The sequence below is a fragment of the Hyaena hyaena genome, unplaced genomic scaffold (genome assembly GCF_003009895.1).
Source record: "Hyaena hyaena isolate Hyena2069 unplaced genomic scaffold, ASM300989v1 scaffold_313, whole genome shotgun sequence".
Classification (NCBI taxonomy): Eukaryota; Metazoa; Chordata; class Mammalia; order Carnivora; family Hyaenidae; genus Hyaena; species Hyaena hyaena.
Window position 1 is genome coordinate 1,050,137 of NW_024080945.1, and position 18,622 is coordinate 1,068,758.

At 44.4% G+C, this 18,622-nt stretch overlaps 1 protein-coding gene across 4 annotated transcripts in view; it reads left to right on the forward strand.

The window, feature by feature from the left end:
• KIF13A (kinesin family member 13A) overlaps positions 1-18,622 on the forward strand; it is a 216,955-nt gene that overhangs the window by 128,177 nt on the left and 70,156 nt on the right. For all 4 annotated transcript variants that reach the window (XM_039248577.1, XM_039248579.1, XM_039248578.1 and 1 more), the window contains exons 6-9: positions 547-727; positions 3,865-3,952; positions 5,461-5,595; positions 6,249-6,361. In XM_039248577.1, the coding sequence (XP_039104508.1) occupies positions 547-727; positions 3,865-3,952; positions 5,461-5,595; positions 6,249-6,361 (517 nt within the window). The remainder of the gene's footprint in view (positions 1-546; positions 728-3,864; positions 3,953-5,460; positions 5,596-6,248; positions 6,362-18,622) is intronic.

An 18,622-nucleotide genomic window follows, 5' to 3' on the forward strand; every position in this document is an offset into this window, starting at 1 on the left:
TGAGCTGAAATCAAGAATCGGATGCTTTACTGATTTGAGCCCCCCAGGCGCCTCTTGAGTGCTGATGGATTATTAAACCAGGATTTGAGACCAGTGCTTGGAACACAACAGACACACACTAGGGGCTCGGCCATTAACACTGCTTCAGTTATAAAGTTAGACTAAGTCACACGAGCACTCCCTGCTGAACGTCACAGGACAGCTAGGAGACCCGGGCGAGAGAATACGTATCGAAGCACTTTCACAAACATCAACTGTTTTTGTGGCTAAGGACTGTTGCTCAGTAATGCATAGTTGACATTTACTAGACGTACTTTTCAAGATCATATATATGTAGTGGTTATATTTGTAGGCATCCCTCTGTCAAGCTGGAGACCAGGAGTGTTACAGAAAGAATAGTTGCCTTACTGCCCAAGGGCATGTGTTTCAGGGCAAAGGTTGCCACTTCTGTGTGACCCTGGTTTTGTATGTAGAAAACTCATATGATGGAAGTGTTAGGTTTAATGTCCTCTGCTTCCTCCTTTCTTTCTGCTTGATCTTCTCCAGGTTCAGGAAAATCCTTCTCCATGATGGGCAGTGCTGAGCAGCTGGGTCTTATTCCAAGGCTTTGCTGTGCTTTATTTAAAAGGATCTCTCTAGAGCAAAACGAGTCACAGACCTTTAAAGTCGAAGTATCCTATATGGAAATTTATAATGAGAAAGTTCGGGATCTTTTAGACCCCAAAGGGTAAGTTCGGGATTGAAATTAAACTTACAATGGTGGGGTGAGGTGGGGCGGTAATAATTGTAAAATGATCCTTAAGATAAAACTGCAAGTGAATACATTTACTTGAACCATTGGGTCACTGCTCTGGCTTCAGTTCATTCACTGAGAAATCAAAGCCTGCTGGTAAACCTAGCACATGTAGTTTATCCTAAATTCATGTATGAAGTTGCTTACATATGCCGTTTATTTAAAAAAAATTTTTTTAACATTTATTCATTTTTGAGAGAGAGATAGAGTGAGAGTAGGGGAAGGGCAGAGAGAGAGGGAGACACAGAATCCGAAGCAGGCTCCAGGCTCTGAGCTGTCAGCATAGAGCCCGACGCAGGGCTTGAACTCATGAATGGTGAGATCATGACCTGAGCCGAAGTCAGACACTTAACCAACTGAGCCACCCAGGGGCCCCTATGTATGCCATTTAAAAAGATCTTTTTACTGTTGATATTATTTTTGCTACCATGGCTTGTTCATACAAATTGAGTTAAGAATGACACATTGGTTCTCCCCCGTTCATATTGGAAATTAGGAGCTCTAAATTGGAGTAAGTGCTTGAAGGCTTGAAGGCGCTCAACCCGGGCAAGCCCTTCTCTCCCTGGGCTGTGCGCTGGAATCATGCTGGGGAACTTTTTAAGGATATGCTGGCCTGAGCCCCACCTGTAGACACTATGAGTCAGTGGACCCAAGGGGAAGCCCTCACACTGGTACTTTTTAAAATGAAATGATAAAAACCAAATGAGTTTGATTCATAGGGAGAGAGGGTCATTTACTTCTCTAATTTTTTTTTTACTAATTTAAAAATAATACATATTCATAGAAAATTTAGAAAATAGGCAAAGTGTAAGAAAAACTAAAAATGACCTATAAGTCCACCACTCAAAAATAACCACTGTTAACACTCTGGTGCATTTTGACCCTGTGTTTCAAGTCTATGGGGTGTGTATGGTTGAGGTCATTCTGTAAATACAATTCAGTATCCTGAATTATGTTTAAATGCGTTTAGCACCTGTGTGACCAAGGATGTCATCAAAGATATACGATCAGAACGATAGGTGACAAGGAAGAGAACCAGCCTTGGGAAATGTTTATATTAACTGTTTGCATATGAAAGAACACTTACAATACATGTAAGATATAAAGAATAATAAAACTGACTGCCCTAGAGAAGGACAGATACCATTATGTTTGCACGTATAGGAGCATTAGGAGGAAGCTAACAGAGGACCATGGGGGAGAAGGGGAAGAATAGTTGGGGAGAGGGAGGGAGGCAAACCATGAGAGACTCTTGAATGCTGAGAACAAACTGAGGGCTGATGGGGTTGGGAGGAGGGGAAGGGAGATGATGGGTATGGAGGAGGGCACTTGTGGGGATGAGCACTGGGTCTTATATGGAAACCAACTTGACAGTAAACTGAGAAAAAAAATTGACTGCCCTATTTACCATTTGGCTTAATAAAATGGAGCATGACCCATAGTTTTGGAGCCCCCTGTATGTTTCTCTTGGATCCCATTCCGTTCCCAACCCCTCCCCAAGGTAACCACTGTTATGAATTTTATGTTTCTCATTATCTTCACCCCCCCTTACAGTTTGCACATAATTTTGCACAATTTGAAACTTCGTGTGACATCATTATATGTCCTTCATTAACTTGTAGTTTTCCTGCTCATGATTCATTCTTTCTGATGATGTGATTTTTACTGTTTTCTGGTGTTCCATTATATGGTTATACCATAGTATGTCTCACACCTGTCACTTATGTGGCTTCCACTTTTTACTGCCCTGCGCATTCTTGTTGCATCCTCTTGCATGTTGCAAATGTCAGGGTTACCGGGACTGCATCTGAACTGGATTTGTGGGCAGTAAGATACTGAATCTCCGACTTTATGAGGAGACAGTCCAACTGTCTTCCAAACGGCTTATACCAGCGAGCAGCCCACCAGCAGGCACAAGAATTCCATGTTAGTCCCTATCACAAGCACTTAACACTGTGCTAGAGCTGCTTTTTCTTGCTCCACAATAGCACTGAAGAGTCTCTGGTTGTGCAGGCTGAGTGAGCGGCGTGTGCATCCAGCTGGCTCTCTTGAAAATACGCATTTGATCTGGCCCAGTGTAGAGTGCACAGAATTGCTCGTTGTCACATTAAAGGTAGTAAAACCTACTTTGTAGGTTGCTATCAGATTAAATGAGATAACTGAAAAGTTCTTAGGGCACAATGCCACTACTCCGAGAAGCACTCAGCGATCCTTACTTCCTTTTACCCCCACACTTGAGTGATGCCAAGCACTGACTCTTTTGACTTGCAAGGTGATTAGTATCTGATGCAATGAAAAAGGTGACAGGTACAGTATGCTCATGATATATATGGGTTTGCTTTTAATCTCAATTGCCTGTTGATAAGCTGTGGAAATGGGTCCCAAACCAGGTTTGTCATTTAAAAATCCAAAAAAGTTTTAAAGTCTTCACCAGCAGAGTCAGTTTTAAATATAAGATAAATATCTGTAACTACAAGCAATTGGCATTCGTCTTCTGTATAAAATTGTCAGCACAGAAACATCATAAATCAATGTAGACTCAAGAAAGCAAATTAAAACACTTTAATATTGTTCAATGCTTGATCACAACTTTAAGACATTATTTATTGAGACTGAGAATGTGCTTATTTCTGAAATAGTCTTAAAGGTGTAATTCAATTCTGGTATGTTCTTTGCCTTCCTTCCTTTTTCCCTTCCTTCCTCCCTCCCCCCTCCCTTCCTTCCTCCTTTCCTCCCTCCTTTCCCCTATCCTTCCTTCCCCCTTCCTTCCTTCCTATATAAAAGTGAAGTTGATCTACTAGAGCAAGTTCGCCTAATCGAGTATTCTGTATCCTAACTGTTTAGTTTGGGAGTAAAGATAGAATTTTTTAAATAGTAAGTTACTTTAAATAGAAATCAGAGTATAAAAGACATTCCTCATATGGAATGCTGTTTTGCTAATCCAAATAAAGTAGCTTTTAGAATATTTTTATCATTAAAAATTTGCAGTCTTAGTTTCTGAGTACTTAAAAAGAAAGAAAAGCTTCCTAGTTTGGTCTGATTCATTCATTCCTTTTTCTTTCCTCCCAAAGGAATAGACAGTCTCTTAAAGTTCGAGAGCATAAAGTGTTGGGGCCATATGTAGATGGTTTATCCCAGCTGGCGGTCACTAGTTTTGAGGTAAGTGTCATTAAGGAAAAATAAAGTTATTAAAAAAACTGATGGTAAATCGAAGCATGTAAGTAATGCTGAATGTATTTTTTATGTGAATGCTACACAGCATATTGGTACCTCGTGTGATCTCAGGAACCCAGTAGCAACATACCCTACAGGGAAAGAGCTAGCTCCAACCTGCGTTGTTTGAAGGCATTACATAGTGTAGCAAAGATGCTCGGCATTTTGAGTTGCTGAATATTTTCTTTCGTATCACTTTGTTGAAACTGTCCTCCCCAAGGTTGCCAGCGATACCCTCCTAGAGAGGTCTAGACACATATAAGCAATGTTGGATATTCAGCTCACACTCCTCTCTCTGCTCAGGGTCTCCTCTGCTCATTTCCTTTACTTTTCACTCTTCTGGGTCTTCTATTTGTCTGAATCGCTCCACTCTCCATTGACCGACCCATCTCTTTCTCCTGCACTTGACTTTTATCCTCTATATATTCCCGACTTGGTGTTTTGACCTTCCTTTTATTGTCACTGCTCCAGAAACCCCCCAAAACAACCTGCTCTGTTTTGCCGAAGGATTCAGACAGATGAGTGAGCCAAGGCATCCTCTCTCTAGTTGTGCTTTCTGGAGGTTGTGGCCGTTTCATCATCACCTAGGACTCAGTGTGACTAAAATTAATCAGTGAGATAACTCCCTTCAGCCATTTAGATGAAGACTCTTTTACTATTGCTCAAATCAGAAATACAGTGCAGTCATCACTTTAGAAGCACTTAGGTTCCGAAGTGAATGGACACCTCTCTGGGGTGAGGTGCTGAGTCCGTACCTTCGCTCAGGTGCATGGTTCCTAGCTCAGTGTGCTTGGGCTCGGTGTTTATGTCACCCTGCCCCTCACTGGTAAAAGCCCAAGGAGCTTGTGATTTACATCCCTGCTCTGTCTCTGACTAGATGTGGGAAAAGTTAACTTGACCTCCATGAACACTGATGTCCATGGAGAATGTTCTGTGGATAACCTCAGGAGAATACATCTTTTATAATGTTTATTCATCACACATTGTGTAGGAGCCCATAGGTTCCCGGAGTTTGAAGGCAGATGTACAAGGATGAATAAGGAAAAGTCCCTGTCCTTGGAGAAGCACAGTGTGGAAGGGGGGAACACATAAGCAGTAGACAGCTATGCAGGGTCTGAAGCACAGGGGAGTTAGAATAAAATAAGATCACTGCTGTTACTGAGCATCTGGCGTGCTGACAAACATTGCCCTTTTCTCACCTAGGAACTTGCAAAGGCAAAATTGGATGCTACACAGGGAAAGGGGACAGTTGCGGGTGGGCCAGGGGAGGGGAAACCCCTCATGTCTTAGAAGGCAGAGATTGGGGTGGAGGCTCCCACCGCGCCCCATGGAGGTTCCGGATGGAAGGGCGTTGACCCTGCGTCCCAGGAATGGTAGTTAATCCGTACACCTGGTGGGCGGGACTGCATTCCCAGGTGTTTGCTCCTAATGTTTTCCTTATGCTTTGCCTCTAGGATATTGAGTCATTGATGTCTGAGGGAAATAAGTCTCGGACGGTGGCCGCAACCAACATGAATGAAGAAAGTAGCCGCTCCCATGCTGTGTTCAACATCATAATCACGCAGACGCTTTATGACCTGCAGTCTGGGGTGAGGGACAGGGGAGGCCCTTTGGTGGCAATAAAAGAACTCAGAAATCTGCAGCACTTAAGTGTTCGGGTTGGGTTCAGGTGCTGAGAATGTTATGTGGGCTTTTCTACTTACTAGCTGAGCCACATTGCTTAAATCATTTAGTTTATTAGGTCTTCCTTTACATATAATTTTAAAAATATATAAGATTTCTTGTGTAAAGCCCCTAAAGAGCATGATGATGTCACCGTACAGCTTTTAATATGTATTCTTTCATCCTGAAATTCCCCTAAAAACAGCCGTGTCTACCTCATAGCCCTTAAAGTCTTTTAAAAAGGAAACTACAACCTTTAGCCTAAAGAACGCTTTTTTAAAAGAGGAGGAATTTGAGCTGAATATGCAGGAATCCTCCTGTGCTGGTGTTTCCGCAAAGGCACAGAACATCTCCCGCTTCCGGCCTGTATCCTGGAAGGCTGAGTGCGCTTGCTCCCCAGCTGTAGAGCCAGCGCCGCTTTCGCACGCCCGCTCAAACTTGACCTTGAAGTTGCGAGTCCGCCTCGCTTCTCGCCTGCCCTGCCGCAGGGGCATGGCCGCCAGGGCCGCCCTCAGTCACAGCACGGCATTTGCACATCTGCATCTGCACTCACGTGTGTCGTCCCGTCCTCTCCAACCAGAACTCCGGAGAGAAGGTCAGTAAGGTGAGCCTGGTTGACCTGGCGGGCAGCGAGAGAGTGTCCAAAACAGGAGCGGCCGGAGAGCGACTGAAGGAAGGCAGCAACATCAACAAGTAAGGGCGCCTGCGCAGCCGCGGGGTCGCACTGCGGCCTCGCACCCGCCGCGCATGCGTCTGGGGGACGGGCTGCGTTCGGGGCCAGCTTCCGGTTCCGGTTCCGGTTCCGGGTCGGTGCCGTTTTGAGAAAACCGAGCTGGGGGCCACCGGCAGCCTGCGCAGGAGTGCGTCCGCGCGACGGCGGGCTTGCGTCCGTGCACGTCACGTTCTCTGAATCAGATTCTATCATAAATTAACCCGAGGAGCGTGCTCTGAAAACAGAACCTGCTTTGAAGCCCTTTGTACGGCGAATGCTGATGAAACATCAGTGCGGAAACAGACCAGTTACCTGAGCGCCCGTCACTGTGAAAACTCACTGTTTGCCGTCCGTGCGCCCAGGGATGCACGCTGGAGGCCGAAAGGGCAGGGCGGTGCAGGATGTGTAGGAGTTTGCCAGATAGACAAAGGGGATGAAGGCATTCCGCACACCAGCAGGTGAAGGGCTTGTTCTTTCCAGGAACGCAGTCTCCTGGGATGGCTCTGGCTGGGCCGGAGGGAGCGTTGCTTCCCAGGAGAGGAAGCAGAGTTTGTGTCTGGTTCCAGCCAGACTGCCAGAGGCTAGTCCTTCCTTTCACTCCTCTGTGCTTGCTTTCTCTTGTCTGTAAATGGGGTTAATAATAGTCCCTACTTCATAGACTTATTGGAGCACAAATGCCCATAATGTGCTCAGAACAGTGCCTGGCGCTGAATCAATATTAGTTGCTGCAGCTATTATTTTATAACCTGCGTAAATAGCATAAACATTCAGCAGAAGAGGGGAGCCTGGGTGGCTCAGTAGGTGAAGCGTCCGACTTTGGCTCAGGTCGTGATCTCATGGTTCGTGGGTTTGAGCCCCGCGTCGGCTCTGTGCTGACAGCTCAGAGCCTGGAGCCTGCTTCAGACTCTTTGTCTTCTGCTCTCTCTGCCCCTCTTCCACTTGCCTTCTGTTTCTTTCTCAAAAATAAATAAACGTTAAAAAAAATTTTTTTTTTAAGTTCTGCAGAAAGTAGTTTAGCTTGCACTTGTCGTTTTGCTGAGACATAATGATGTGGAGTTTCGTTTAGGACAGAAGTGACAAGAGGTAATAGAGGCAGGGACATGTTGGTGCAGCTTGCATTTTAAAAATGATGCTAGCACATTATAATTTCAGTGTTCCGAAGTTTAAAATTAGAAGTAAGATATCACCCCCTCTATCAGCTGGACACAGCGGCACTCACTGCAGAGACTGCTGCTTCAGGGACTTAATCTTCCAGTCATCCTGTCTCCTGCTCTAATAACAAAGGGTTTTGCCAAATTTCATGACACAGCACTGTGGGAGGCCAGGCCTGCGTTGCAGCTCTGTGATCCCCGTGAGCTCCAGGGCTGGGACGGGAAAGCAGGAGCGGGGGGTGAGGAAGCAGGTACCCACCAAAAGGCTGTCAGCCCTCCTAGAGATTGTTTACTGCTGCTAAGCGATGCCAGCCCCTTGCATTCTGGCTGGGCGTGTGGGGAACGCTAGGAGTTCTGTGCTGGACATGGGTGAGAATTTAGAGTTCTCAAGGCTGGCCTTGAAGGGTGATGCTCGCTAACTTGTACTGATTTCTTACTCTGTTCCAGGCACTGTTCTAAATGCTCCGTATGTAGTAACTCATCTGATCCTCATGTTAGCATTGGTGGAAGGGGGTGTCTGTTATCCCTGATTTATAGTTGAGAAAACCAAGGCAGAGAGTGGTTAAAGAAAGTGCCCTGGGCCCCCGAGCTCTGAGTGTGGGTCTAGAACTGGCTGAAGGCAGTGTGGCTCCAGAGCCCTGTGCTGTGTGTACTTGGGGTGACTGTGTGTTCCATTTGCCCAGAGTCCGAGTTGATACTTTTGCCCCAGAGTAAACATTGTAGTGCCCTCTTCAATTTGGGCACTAAATTAGGTCATGTCCCAAGCTGGACTACCTCAAGGCCACATGATAACATGATTTAGATCTCCAGCAACTGACTTTCTTCCATAAAGACTTACCGAATTGAGTGGAATCCTCGCAACATCCGGCTGTCGTTCCTAAACTATGTGCTAGCTCTTTCACAAATGGATGCATGTGCTCCCCACTACTCGTCCGTGCGATCTGGCCTTCTGGTTCTTTACAGTTTTCAGAGCACTTTCATATGCATTATTGCGGGTGAGGCTCCTAATGGGTATTTTTATCTACTGATAGAGGAGGAAATTAATCGTTGGAGATAGTTAAGTAATATGGATGAAAACCCAGCAGACATTGATTAAGCCTCTGCTGTGTGTCTGGCCCTGCATTAGATGCTGGGGGTGCAAAAGAAATTTAGATATTGTTGTGGACATACTGCCTCCCTGCCCCCTAAATATATCCTCGTCCTAATCCCCAAAACTTGTGCATGGGTAGTGACCTTGAAAGGCAGAGGGTTTTGCAGATGTAATTAAGTTAAGGTTTTGGGATGAGGAGATTCTCCTTAGGGGCTCCTGGCTGGCTCTGTCAGTTAAGTGTCCAGCTCTTGATTTTGGCTCAGGTCATGATCTCATGATCTCACGGTTTGTGGGTTCATGCCCTGCATTGGGCTCTGCATTGACAGTATAGAGCTTGCTTGGAATTCTCTCTCTCTCTCTCTCTCTCTCTCTCTCCATCTCTTTCCCTCTCTCTCTCTGCCCCTCTCCCACTTGCATGCTCTCTCTTCAAAATAAACGTATAAACTTAAAAAAAAAATAAAAACAAAGCTCTTTAAAAGTGGAAGGGGGAGGTAGGAGGGCCAGAGCTGGTCAGTGATGCAGAGTGACGGAAAGCCTTCACTGTCCAGCTCTTGTTTGCAGGTGGGGGAAGGGGCTGTGAGCCCAGGAATGCAGGCAGCCTGTGGGAGATGGAAGTGGCAAGGAGACAGGCGGTCCCCTACGGCATCCCTGCTGACACCTTGATGTTAGCCCTGTGAGACACCTTCTGGACTTCTGGCCTCCAGAACTATCAGAAAATAGGTGTTGTTTTAAGCCACTGCATTTGTGGTGATTTGTTAGAGCGTGATTGGTGCCCTTGAGGGGCACATAGTTTAAGACAGCAGGACGGCACTTTGCTTGAACAAAATGTAGGAGGATTTTTTTTTTTTGGTCAGACAGTGTTGAGACATGCTACGTAAGCCGACATGTAAGCATGGAACTATTTTTTATGACACCTTGGCCAGCCTGTGGATGTTTGCCAAGTTGGTCTTGTGCTTTTCCCAAAATAACCGGCTCAGAGGGAAGGGAGCTGCCTCTGACCCTTTTCCACTGCGCCTCAGTCCGGGCTGTTGTCTCTTCCCCACACACCTCTCTGATCTCCCTGAGTAGGTGCCTCTGCCCCAAAAGTCCAGTCGGGACCCAGGTCTCCACACTCTCACTGTGGTCATTGATACATAGCAACCGTATGAAAGGGACACCTCACCACTAGAAGGTTCCTGGGGTCAGCACAGCTGTCTCAAGAGACCCTTGTAGAAATTGGCCCTCCCTCCCTTACCTGCCATTCCGAAATCCAGAACGCTCCGAAAACCAGGTGCTTTTCTTTTCTTCACAGCTTGCTTGTTGGTAGAGCCTTACCTGAACTCCCTTGAGACTCTCATTTGATCTGTGTTTATAGTCTTTGTTTACTCAGTTAGGGTGGCCATTCATTCATTTAGCTGTAGAAACATAAATGAGTTGTATTACAGGCTGCTGTCCCAGATCTCCTCATGGTCATGTGTGATATATGTGCCACACTTCCTTCCCACACACGTGTGGCCCCAAGGATTTCAGACAAGATGTGCAGACTTGCACTTTTTGATCCATTTATCCACTATGTGTTGAACGCCGACTAGGCATAAGATCACAGGGAAGAGGGGCACCTGGGTGGGTTAGTTGATTAGGCACCCAACTCTTGATCTCAGCTCGGGTCTTAATTTCTGGGTTATGAGTTCAAGCCCTGTATTGGCCATGATGCCTACTTAAGATAAGATAAGATAAGATAAGATAAGATAAGATAAGATAACACAGGGAAGGCTAGATGGGACCCTGGCCTTGGGAAGGTAAAGATCCGCTGGGGAAGGAAGTCCCTTGAAAGGGTAGTATTAATACATTAGGTGCAATGGAAACTTATCCAGAGGGTGCAGTGGGAACCTGGTGACCACACAGCTAAAAAATTCAGGGCGGGCTTCCCAGAGGAGGTGCTGGAATTTCTTCCTTAAGGAACCTAGCTGCGTGACATTTCTGTTCCTCGTTTCCTCAACTGTAAAACACGGATGAAGAAAGAGCCGTCTCCTGTGAGGATTAAATTAGCTACTATTTGTAAAGTGCTTTTAGGAACAGTGCCTCGCATATCGTAAGCTCTGTGCAAGAGTGTACTAACAAGGTAAAAAAATAATAAATTGAAAGGGCTGCCTGATAGTTCCACAAATGGCCTTTTAAGCCTGAAAATCAGTACCTTGTTGTGTGCTAAAATTAAAGACCTCTCCAACATGTTTCCTGAGCTTTCCCTCGGCCTCTATTTGGGCTTCTTTTGATGGAACATTAGTAATCCTCTTACGCAGACCTGTCGGGGACTTGGCACAGATATTAGTGTCTGCTTAATGGGCTCTGGATTTAGGAGCTTCATCTCTCCTTAAGCTCTTAAGAGCTTTAAAGCACGCATTATTCCCTCCTTTGGTGAGCTGAGGCACCTGTGTGGCCGCACAGCCGTGGCCTCTCGGGCGTGGGAGGAACAGGCCTGTAGAGACCCTCTTGGGCTCTATCCAGACCCTTAGCCTGCCACTCCGCCTGGCTGTTGAGGGTGAGGTGAGGAAGTCTGCCCCTGCTCCTGGAGTCTGGCGGGTTAGCTTCCCTAACAGCTCATTCAGAACACCGAACACCCGCTAATACCCTTGGGAATGACATTGGAAATGGCTCCATCTCATTCTCAGCCACAGCCAGTTATTAAATACAAGCAATGTTCATCCAACGAGTACCATTCTTGGTCTCCGTTCCATTTCAATTACTGTGGTTGACAATAAAGTATATGCTAAACATTTCCCCAAATGCGTTCTGTTCAACATTTGTTCTAGGGTTACTGATACATGTTACTCTTGGGGTTCTGTCAAATAATTTGTGTTATAATAGACTAAACTAGAAGCCTAGCATTTCTAACGTTTCATGTGACTCGATCCTCCTCTTTTCCTTCTTGAGTACTTTCTGCGACTCTTAATCATTTCCTCTTGGAAATCTCACTTAAATGGATATTGCCTGCTTAACCAAACATGAACTTGTACCTGGGGAGAGTAAAAATGGCCTGCCTCTGTCCGTTATTCAAGGGCTGCTGGGGGCGGGGGGAGGTTCTTATCAATTTACTGCTCATGCATCGCAGGGTCCAAGGATGTGGGAGGGAAATCTGAATAAACATCTTTGCATTTACCGTGAGAACCCCACAAGGGACAGAGCAAAAATCTTCTCTGGATACAGTAGCCACATGTTTTGGGGGCCATGTGACATTGTGACTTCAGTGTTTCTCAAAGCATTTTTGCAAAAATACTAGTTCCTCAAGCGGCTCTGGGAAGAAAAGGATCCTTGGACAAATAGTTTTGAGAAAGGCTGCTTAAACAGCCTTCCTTTGCAGATTCTCTGCTAAAATGTCCGAGAAGCCCTGCCATCATGGATCCCATATTAACCTTAACTTATTCCCTGAACTTATTTGATGACAGAATGCTAGGCATAACACATTAAAATCTCCAGAACAAGTATTCCAAAGAATTTGTTTTTGGAAATGGTGCTGTATACTGTATTTCACCGCAGCACTGGAAATGGAACAGAGACAGAAGATGGTACTTGTTAGATGCACATCACTGGCTTGGAATGACTTGCACCAGCCACTGGAGACCGGTAAGGGGCGTCATGAGCCCTGTTCTGCAGGTATCGTGGCTTTCTTCCCGCTCCTGCCGTGGATGGCATTGGCCTTTCCCCGATTTTGCCACACACACTCTTGGCATTTCTCCTTTACTGTTAAGAGTGGAGACTTACTGGGGAAAGGTACTAACTCAGCTCCGCTAACTCCATCATCTTTCAACTAATTCTTTAAAAGCCAAGGATTGCATTCTGCTGTAAGTAACAGCTGTCGTGATGACCAAATGATGGATTTCTTTTCCCCATTTACCTCTTTTGAGGTAGAGAACCTCAAATATGCTATCAGGCACACAGCTCTGCTCACCTTGGTGTGTGTTCACGTTGTCCTCATGACCTCGAGATGGCGCTACCATTCTAGGCATTGTATCCTTATCTGTGTTCCAAACAAAGTGTGAGGAGGAAGGGCCAAGGAACACCGGCTTGTGCCTTATAGCTACTAAATATCTACTTTTTCTACCAAACAAAGCTCTCTTGGAAGACCCACCCAGTCAGTATGGTCTCCCTACATCTCATTGACCAGAGCTGGGTTTCATGGCTTTCCAGAGCCACAGAGGACTCTTAAAAGCATAGCCCAGCATAAGCTTCCCAGCAAAATCAGGGTTCTGTTAGCAAGTAAAAAAGGGGAGAATGGATGTTGGGTCAATACCCACAGAGAGTACCAAAACCATGATTGAACTCGTCCCTTTTATTAGGAAGAGATCCATGTTCGGTCCTTCAGTATATTCTAGACTCAGTTTTACTCAGCAGATACTGACTGACTGCTTTCTGTAAGTGAGGCACAGTAATTGTATGATGTAACAAGGTCTCTGCCCTCAAAGCAATCATAACCTTAAGTAGAAAGAGATAGAGAAATACAGTTAACTGTAGTGATGTTTAACTGCACTTGTGACCTTAGAAAAAAGATCATTAGAAAAGTAGGTAAAGTAATAGAATATTTGAAATCCATCCTGGAGAGTACAGATAACTCCCATCACATCATATGCACTCTAAGGGAAGGAATCTGGTGCTCAGAGTTTCAAGGCAAACTACGCAGGTTGGAGGAACGTGCAGAAAAGGAGAAACAAAGAATTATGACCAGGTTTTTCTCATGGATTGTATTTATGGGAGCTGCTTTTATTTTGTTTTTTATCCTTCTAAGCTTTTTACTTTATTCTTATTTTTTATGTTTACTTATTTATTTTGAGAAAGAGCACACACCCACTTGCATGAGTTGGGGAGGGGCAGAGACAGAGAGGAGGGGAGAGAGAAAGAGGGAGGCAGAGGAGAGAGAGAGAGAGAGAGAATCCCAAGCAGGCTCTGGGCCATCAGCATGAACCCCGCAAGGGGCACTGTCCCACCAACCAGAGATTGTGACCCCAGCCGAAATCAAAAGTTGGTCACTTCACCAACTGAGCCACCCAGGCTCCCGCCCCTATTTAGCTTTTTTTAGTCTCAAGTTCTCCATTGTTATAGATAGGTAAATTTTAAAAATCTCTACCTTAAAACATAGCTGTCTGTTCATAAATGTTATCCCCGAGCCTAAATCTGTCCTGTCCAGTCAGCTTCTGTTTACTTTGTGCCCACCGCCCCAGACCAAGAATTTATGGGAAGGTTAGGAGCTTCCTATCTCCACCTCCCTCAGGTTCAGGGAAGGAACCATGCTTTGGTAGAATTAGAAGGATTCCTAGAGCAATTTTTTCAGCCCCTCAAATCTGCAAACAGACCCACCCTGTTGGAGAAACCTGTGAGCTGCCCATTTGACCCCAGCATGAGAAAGCAGTGCTAGCAGGATCCAGTAATTTGTAATTTTCTTATATTCTTAAACTCCCTAGGAATAAAATTACTGTTAAAATAGTTAAGCCCATTGTTCAACTTTCATGCATTGAGCTGTCATACTGTTTTTGAGATTCCAGAAGCCTGTGGATCATTGTTTCCAGGTAGAGTGTAGCAGGGAGGGGTGGGATGGTGCCAGCCTGTCACTGGATGACTTGGTTACCCCTCATCCATCATGGAGTCCCCCCTACCCTGCAGTTCATTTCTTTTTGTTCCAAGGGGGCAGTAGGTTGAGATAGAGTCCTTGTTTTGAATGTGTACACACTGTTGGGTAAAAGGCTTCTACTAATGATAACCTTTCTAACCGGTTAAGTGACAGAGCAAAGTACACACATGATGGAGTCACGTGATCATACCTGCACAGCCACGCCCCTGTGCGGTACCTGCTGATGGTGCTCGAAGCGTGCACGTGGTGCTGTAGACATTGATGACTGTGTGCTACCCATCCCCTTTTTCTCTCAAAGCACTCATTTGATTTTTTTCTGCCCTTGTTTAGGAATGCCCAGAACTTTCTTTTTTCACTGGTGACACTATCAAATTAGAACATAGGAGCAGTTGCCACAAGACAGAGTTAGATTGTGTCTGGATGAAAAATACATGATAACTCCAAAATGTGTTTTCATATCAAGGGTCACTGTTCACTTTAGAATTGCTGATATTGACCCTGGAGTCACTGAGCTATTTATAGCCTGAATGAATTAATTTTTGCTGTGTTTAAGTACTAAAACTGATATAGTTCAAAGAGTTGTTTTTGACTGAAAGTTTTATTTCAACAGTTGCAAAATCTGAAAGATGCCCTATATATTATATTAAAGCAGAAATTTGTTTGGCCTTATATTGAAGTTCTGCTTTCTTCTGTTTCATATATAGCACATACCTTTCTTTTCTCCTCCCTCCCTTCCTTCCCCTCTTTCTTTCTTTTCAATTTTAGAGAGGGAGAGAGAGCACAGGAGAGGGGCAGAGAGAGAGAATCTTTTTTTATTTTTATTTTTTAATGTTTATTTGTTTATTTTAAGAGAGGGAGAGCAGGAGGTGGGGAGGGACAGAGAGGAGAGAAAGAATCCCAAGCAGGCTCTATGCTGGCAGTACATGGCTCAAACTCATGAACCGTGAGATCATGATCTGAGCCAAAATCAAGAGTTGGAAGCTCAACTTACTGAGCCACCCAGGTGCCCCTTTTACTTACTTTTTAAATATAATTTTATTTCATCATGATAAGTGTACTCTTGAATCCCCATCCCCCATTTAACTCCCCCTTCCCCTCCCCCCCCGTAACCTTTGGTTTGTTCTCTAGTGTTGAGTCCATTTCTTGATTTCTCCTTTTCCTTTGCGTGTTTCTTTTTTTTTTTTTTAAATTTTTTAATATTTATTCATTTTGGAGAGAGAGACACACACATTGCAAGCAGGGGAGAGGCAGAGAGAGGGAGACAAAGAATCTGAAGCAGGTTCCAGGCTCTGAGCTATTGGTACGGAGCCTAACACAGGGCTTGAACCTATGAAGTGCAAGATTATGACCTGAGTAGAAGTTGGATGCTTAACCAACTGAGCCACCCAGGTGCCCCTGCTTGTTTTGTTTCTTAAATTCCACATATGAGTGGGATCATATGGTATTTATCTTTCTCAGATTGACTTATTTTGTTTAGCATTATACTCTCTAGCTCTATCCGTGTTGTTGCAAATGGCAACATTCATTCTTTTTTATGGCTAAATAATATTCCATTGTATGTAGATACCACATCTTCTTTATCCATTCATTTGCTGATGGATACTTGGGCTGTTTCCATAATTTGCTTTTGTAGATAACGCTGCATGTATCCCTTTGAATAGTATTATTGAATTTTTTTAAGTTTATTTATTTTGAGAGAGACATAGAGTGTGCGAGTGGTGGAGAGGCAAAAAGGAAGAGAATTCCAAGCAGGCCCTGCACTGTCAGCTCAGAGCCCAATGTGGGGCTTAAACCCATGAACTATGACATTATGACCTGAGCCAAAACCAAGAAACAGATGCTTAACTGATTGAGCCACCCAGGCATACCCTGTATTATTGTATTTTTAAGGTAAATATCCACTAGTGTGATTACTGGATTGTAGGGTAGTTCTATTTTTAGTTTTTTGAGGTACTTCCATACTCTTTACCACAGTGGCTATATTAGTTTACATTCTCCCTCAACAGTGCATGAAGGTTCCTTTTTCTCCACATCCTCACCAACATTTGTTTCTTGTGTTGTTGGTTTTAGTCATTCTGACAGATATGAGGTGATATTTCATTGTGGTTTTTATTTGCATTTTCCTGGTGATGAATTATGTTGAACATCTTTTCATGTGTAGGTTGGCCATCTGTATGTCTTTGGAGAAATGTCTATTCATGTCTTCTGCCCATTTTTAATAGGATTATTTGTCTTTGGGTGTTGAGTCATATTAGTTCTTTATATATTTTGAGTACTAACCCTTTATCAGATATGTCATTTGCAAATACCTTCTGAGATTCAGTAAGTCGCCTTTTAGTTTTGTTGACTGTTTCCTTCCAATAAGAACCTTTTATTTTGATGTAATCGCAGTAGTTTATTTTTGCCATGTTCTTTCTTAAAATTGTTACCTTTGGGAGGAATGATGGAGTGATTGAACTTGAATTTTTTTTAAACAGCTATATGGAGAAATGGTTCACATATACACACTTTACCATTTAAGTATATACAATTCAGTGGCTTTATTGTCAGAATGTACAACCATCATCACAATCTAATTTGAAAACATTTTCATCATCCCCAAAGAAACTTTGTGTCTAAGTCTAAGTCATTATCCATTTCCACCACCCCCAGCCCTGGGCAACCACTGCACAAATGCAAAATCACGGGATTGCCAGAGTTTGTTCCTTCTTGGGGCTCAGAGGGAAAACGTTTCTTGCCTCTCTCCTACCTTCCAGTGGCTCTCCTTGACCTTCCTTGACCTGTAGATGCATAACTCCCATCTGTCCTCTGTTCTCACAGGGCCTGCCCCCCTGTGGCCTGAGTGTCTTCACCCGACCTTCCTAGAAGGGCATCAGGTACTGGATTACAGCCCTCTTAAAGCCAGTGTGATCTTGTCTTAATTACATCTGCAAACACCCTATTTCTAAATGAGATTACATATTGGTTTCTGGTGAACATGAATTTGGGGTAGACACTATTCAACCCAAGACGTTGGCATTTAGTGTTTGGCTTCTTTCACTTATCATAACTTTTCAACGTTCATCCATCTGTAGCTTCTATTAGAATCCTCTCTTACAGCTGAATAATATTCCTTTGTGATGACATCCCACACTTTTTTCATCCCTTCATCATTTGGACAGACATGTGGGTGGTTTCTACACCATTTTGGCTATTGCGAATAATGCAGCTATGAAAACTCTTGTACAAGCTTTCGTGTGGGCATATGTTTTCATTTCTTTTGGGGTGGATTTAACTTTTGAATCTGTCAATTATAGTGTCCATATTTGTGTCACTTTGCAGGAATGGCTGTTATTAAAATTCTGGCTCATGTTCTGCCTCTTGGGTTTGCCAAGTGACTCACCTTTGAGCGATTATGTTTTGTGAGAACTGTGCTTTGTTTCAGCTCATTTAATGGAAGTCTCTTGTTAACATAAGACACTCAGCTCGTAGCCCCACCGATGAGCTTCCCTCCGCCCCCTGGAAGTCTCTTGGTAATTTTAGGAAGAAAGCTGTCTGGTCCTTCATGCTGAACTCTGGTCATTTGCTGATTTGTGCTCTTTTTTTGTTTGTATAAGTCATAACCTTTAATTTTCTAACCTTCCACAGAGCATTTTCTCTGTGTGATATCATATATGTCTCCCTGCTCTCCTGGGAGATCTCCCGAGGCTGCTCTTTTCTGGCTGCTAAACGTGGGATCCCATTGATTTCCTTTCAGAAGCATTGGTGCTTAACTGAATCAGTAGGATGCCCTTCGTCTCTCAGCCCCACAAATCTGTGGCTTTTGCGGTGATGATCTTTGCCCCAGGTACAGAGGACATGTGCTAGCATCCAGAGAATGTCTAGGAGACTATTCTAGCCTGCATCAGAACCACCTGGAGGGCTGCTGGTTAGAGCACAGAGTGCTGGGTCCCACTGGTCTGGGGGACACTGACCAGTGTCCTTAGGTCTGGGGTGGGGCGGGGCCTGAGAATGTGCATGTGTAACAAGGTCCCAAGTCATGCTGGCGCTTCTGGTCCCAGCACTATGTTTTGAGCCTATACAGTTAAATACATGTACCGCTTTGGGTACTGTTCAACCAGGGCCTCTCAAAATGTGGCATGTCTGACAATCGCCTTGAAGTACCTTGCACTGGTTCTGACTCAGTAGGCCTGGGGAGGCTTCCAAAAGTGTGTGTTTCTTTTTCTTTTTTTTTTTTTTAATTTTATTTTTATTTATTTCTAGGAGATAGAGAGAGAGAGACAGCGTGAGCAAGGGAGGGTCAGAAAGAGAGGGAGTCACAGACTCTGAAACAGGCTCCAGGCTCTGAACTGGCAGTCAGCACAGAGCCCAACGCGGGGCTCAACCCATGAACCGTGAGATCATGACCTAAGCGAAAGCCGGA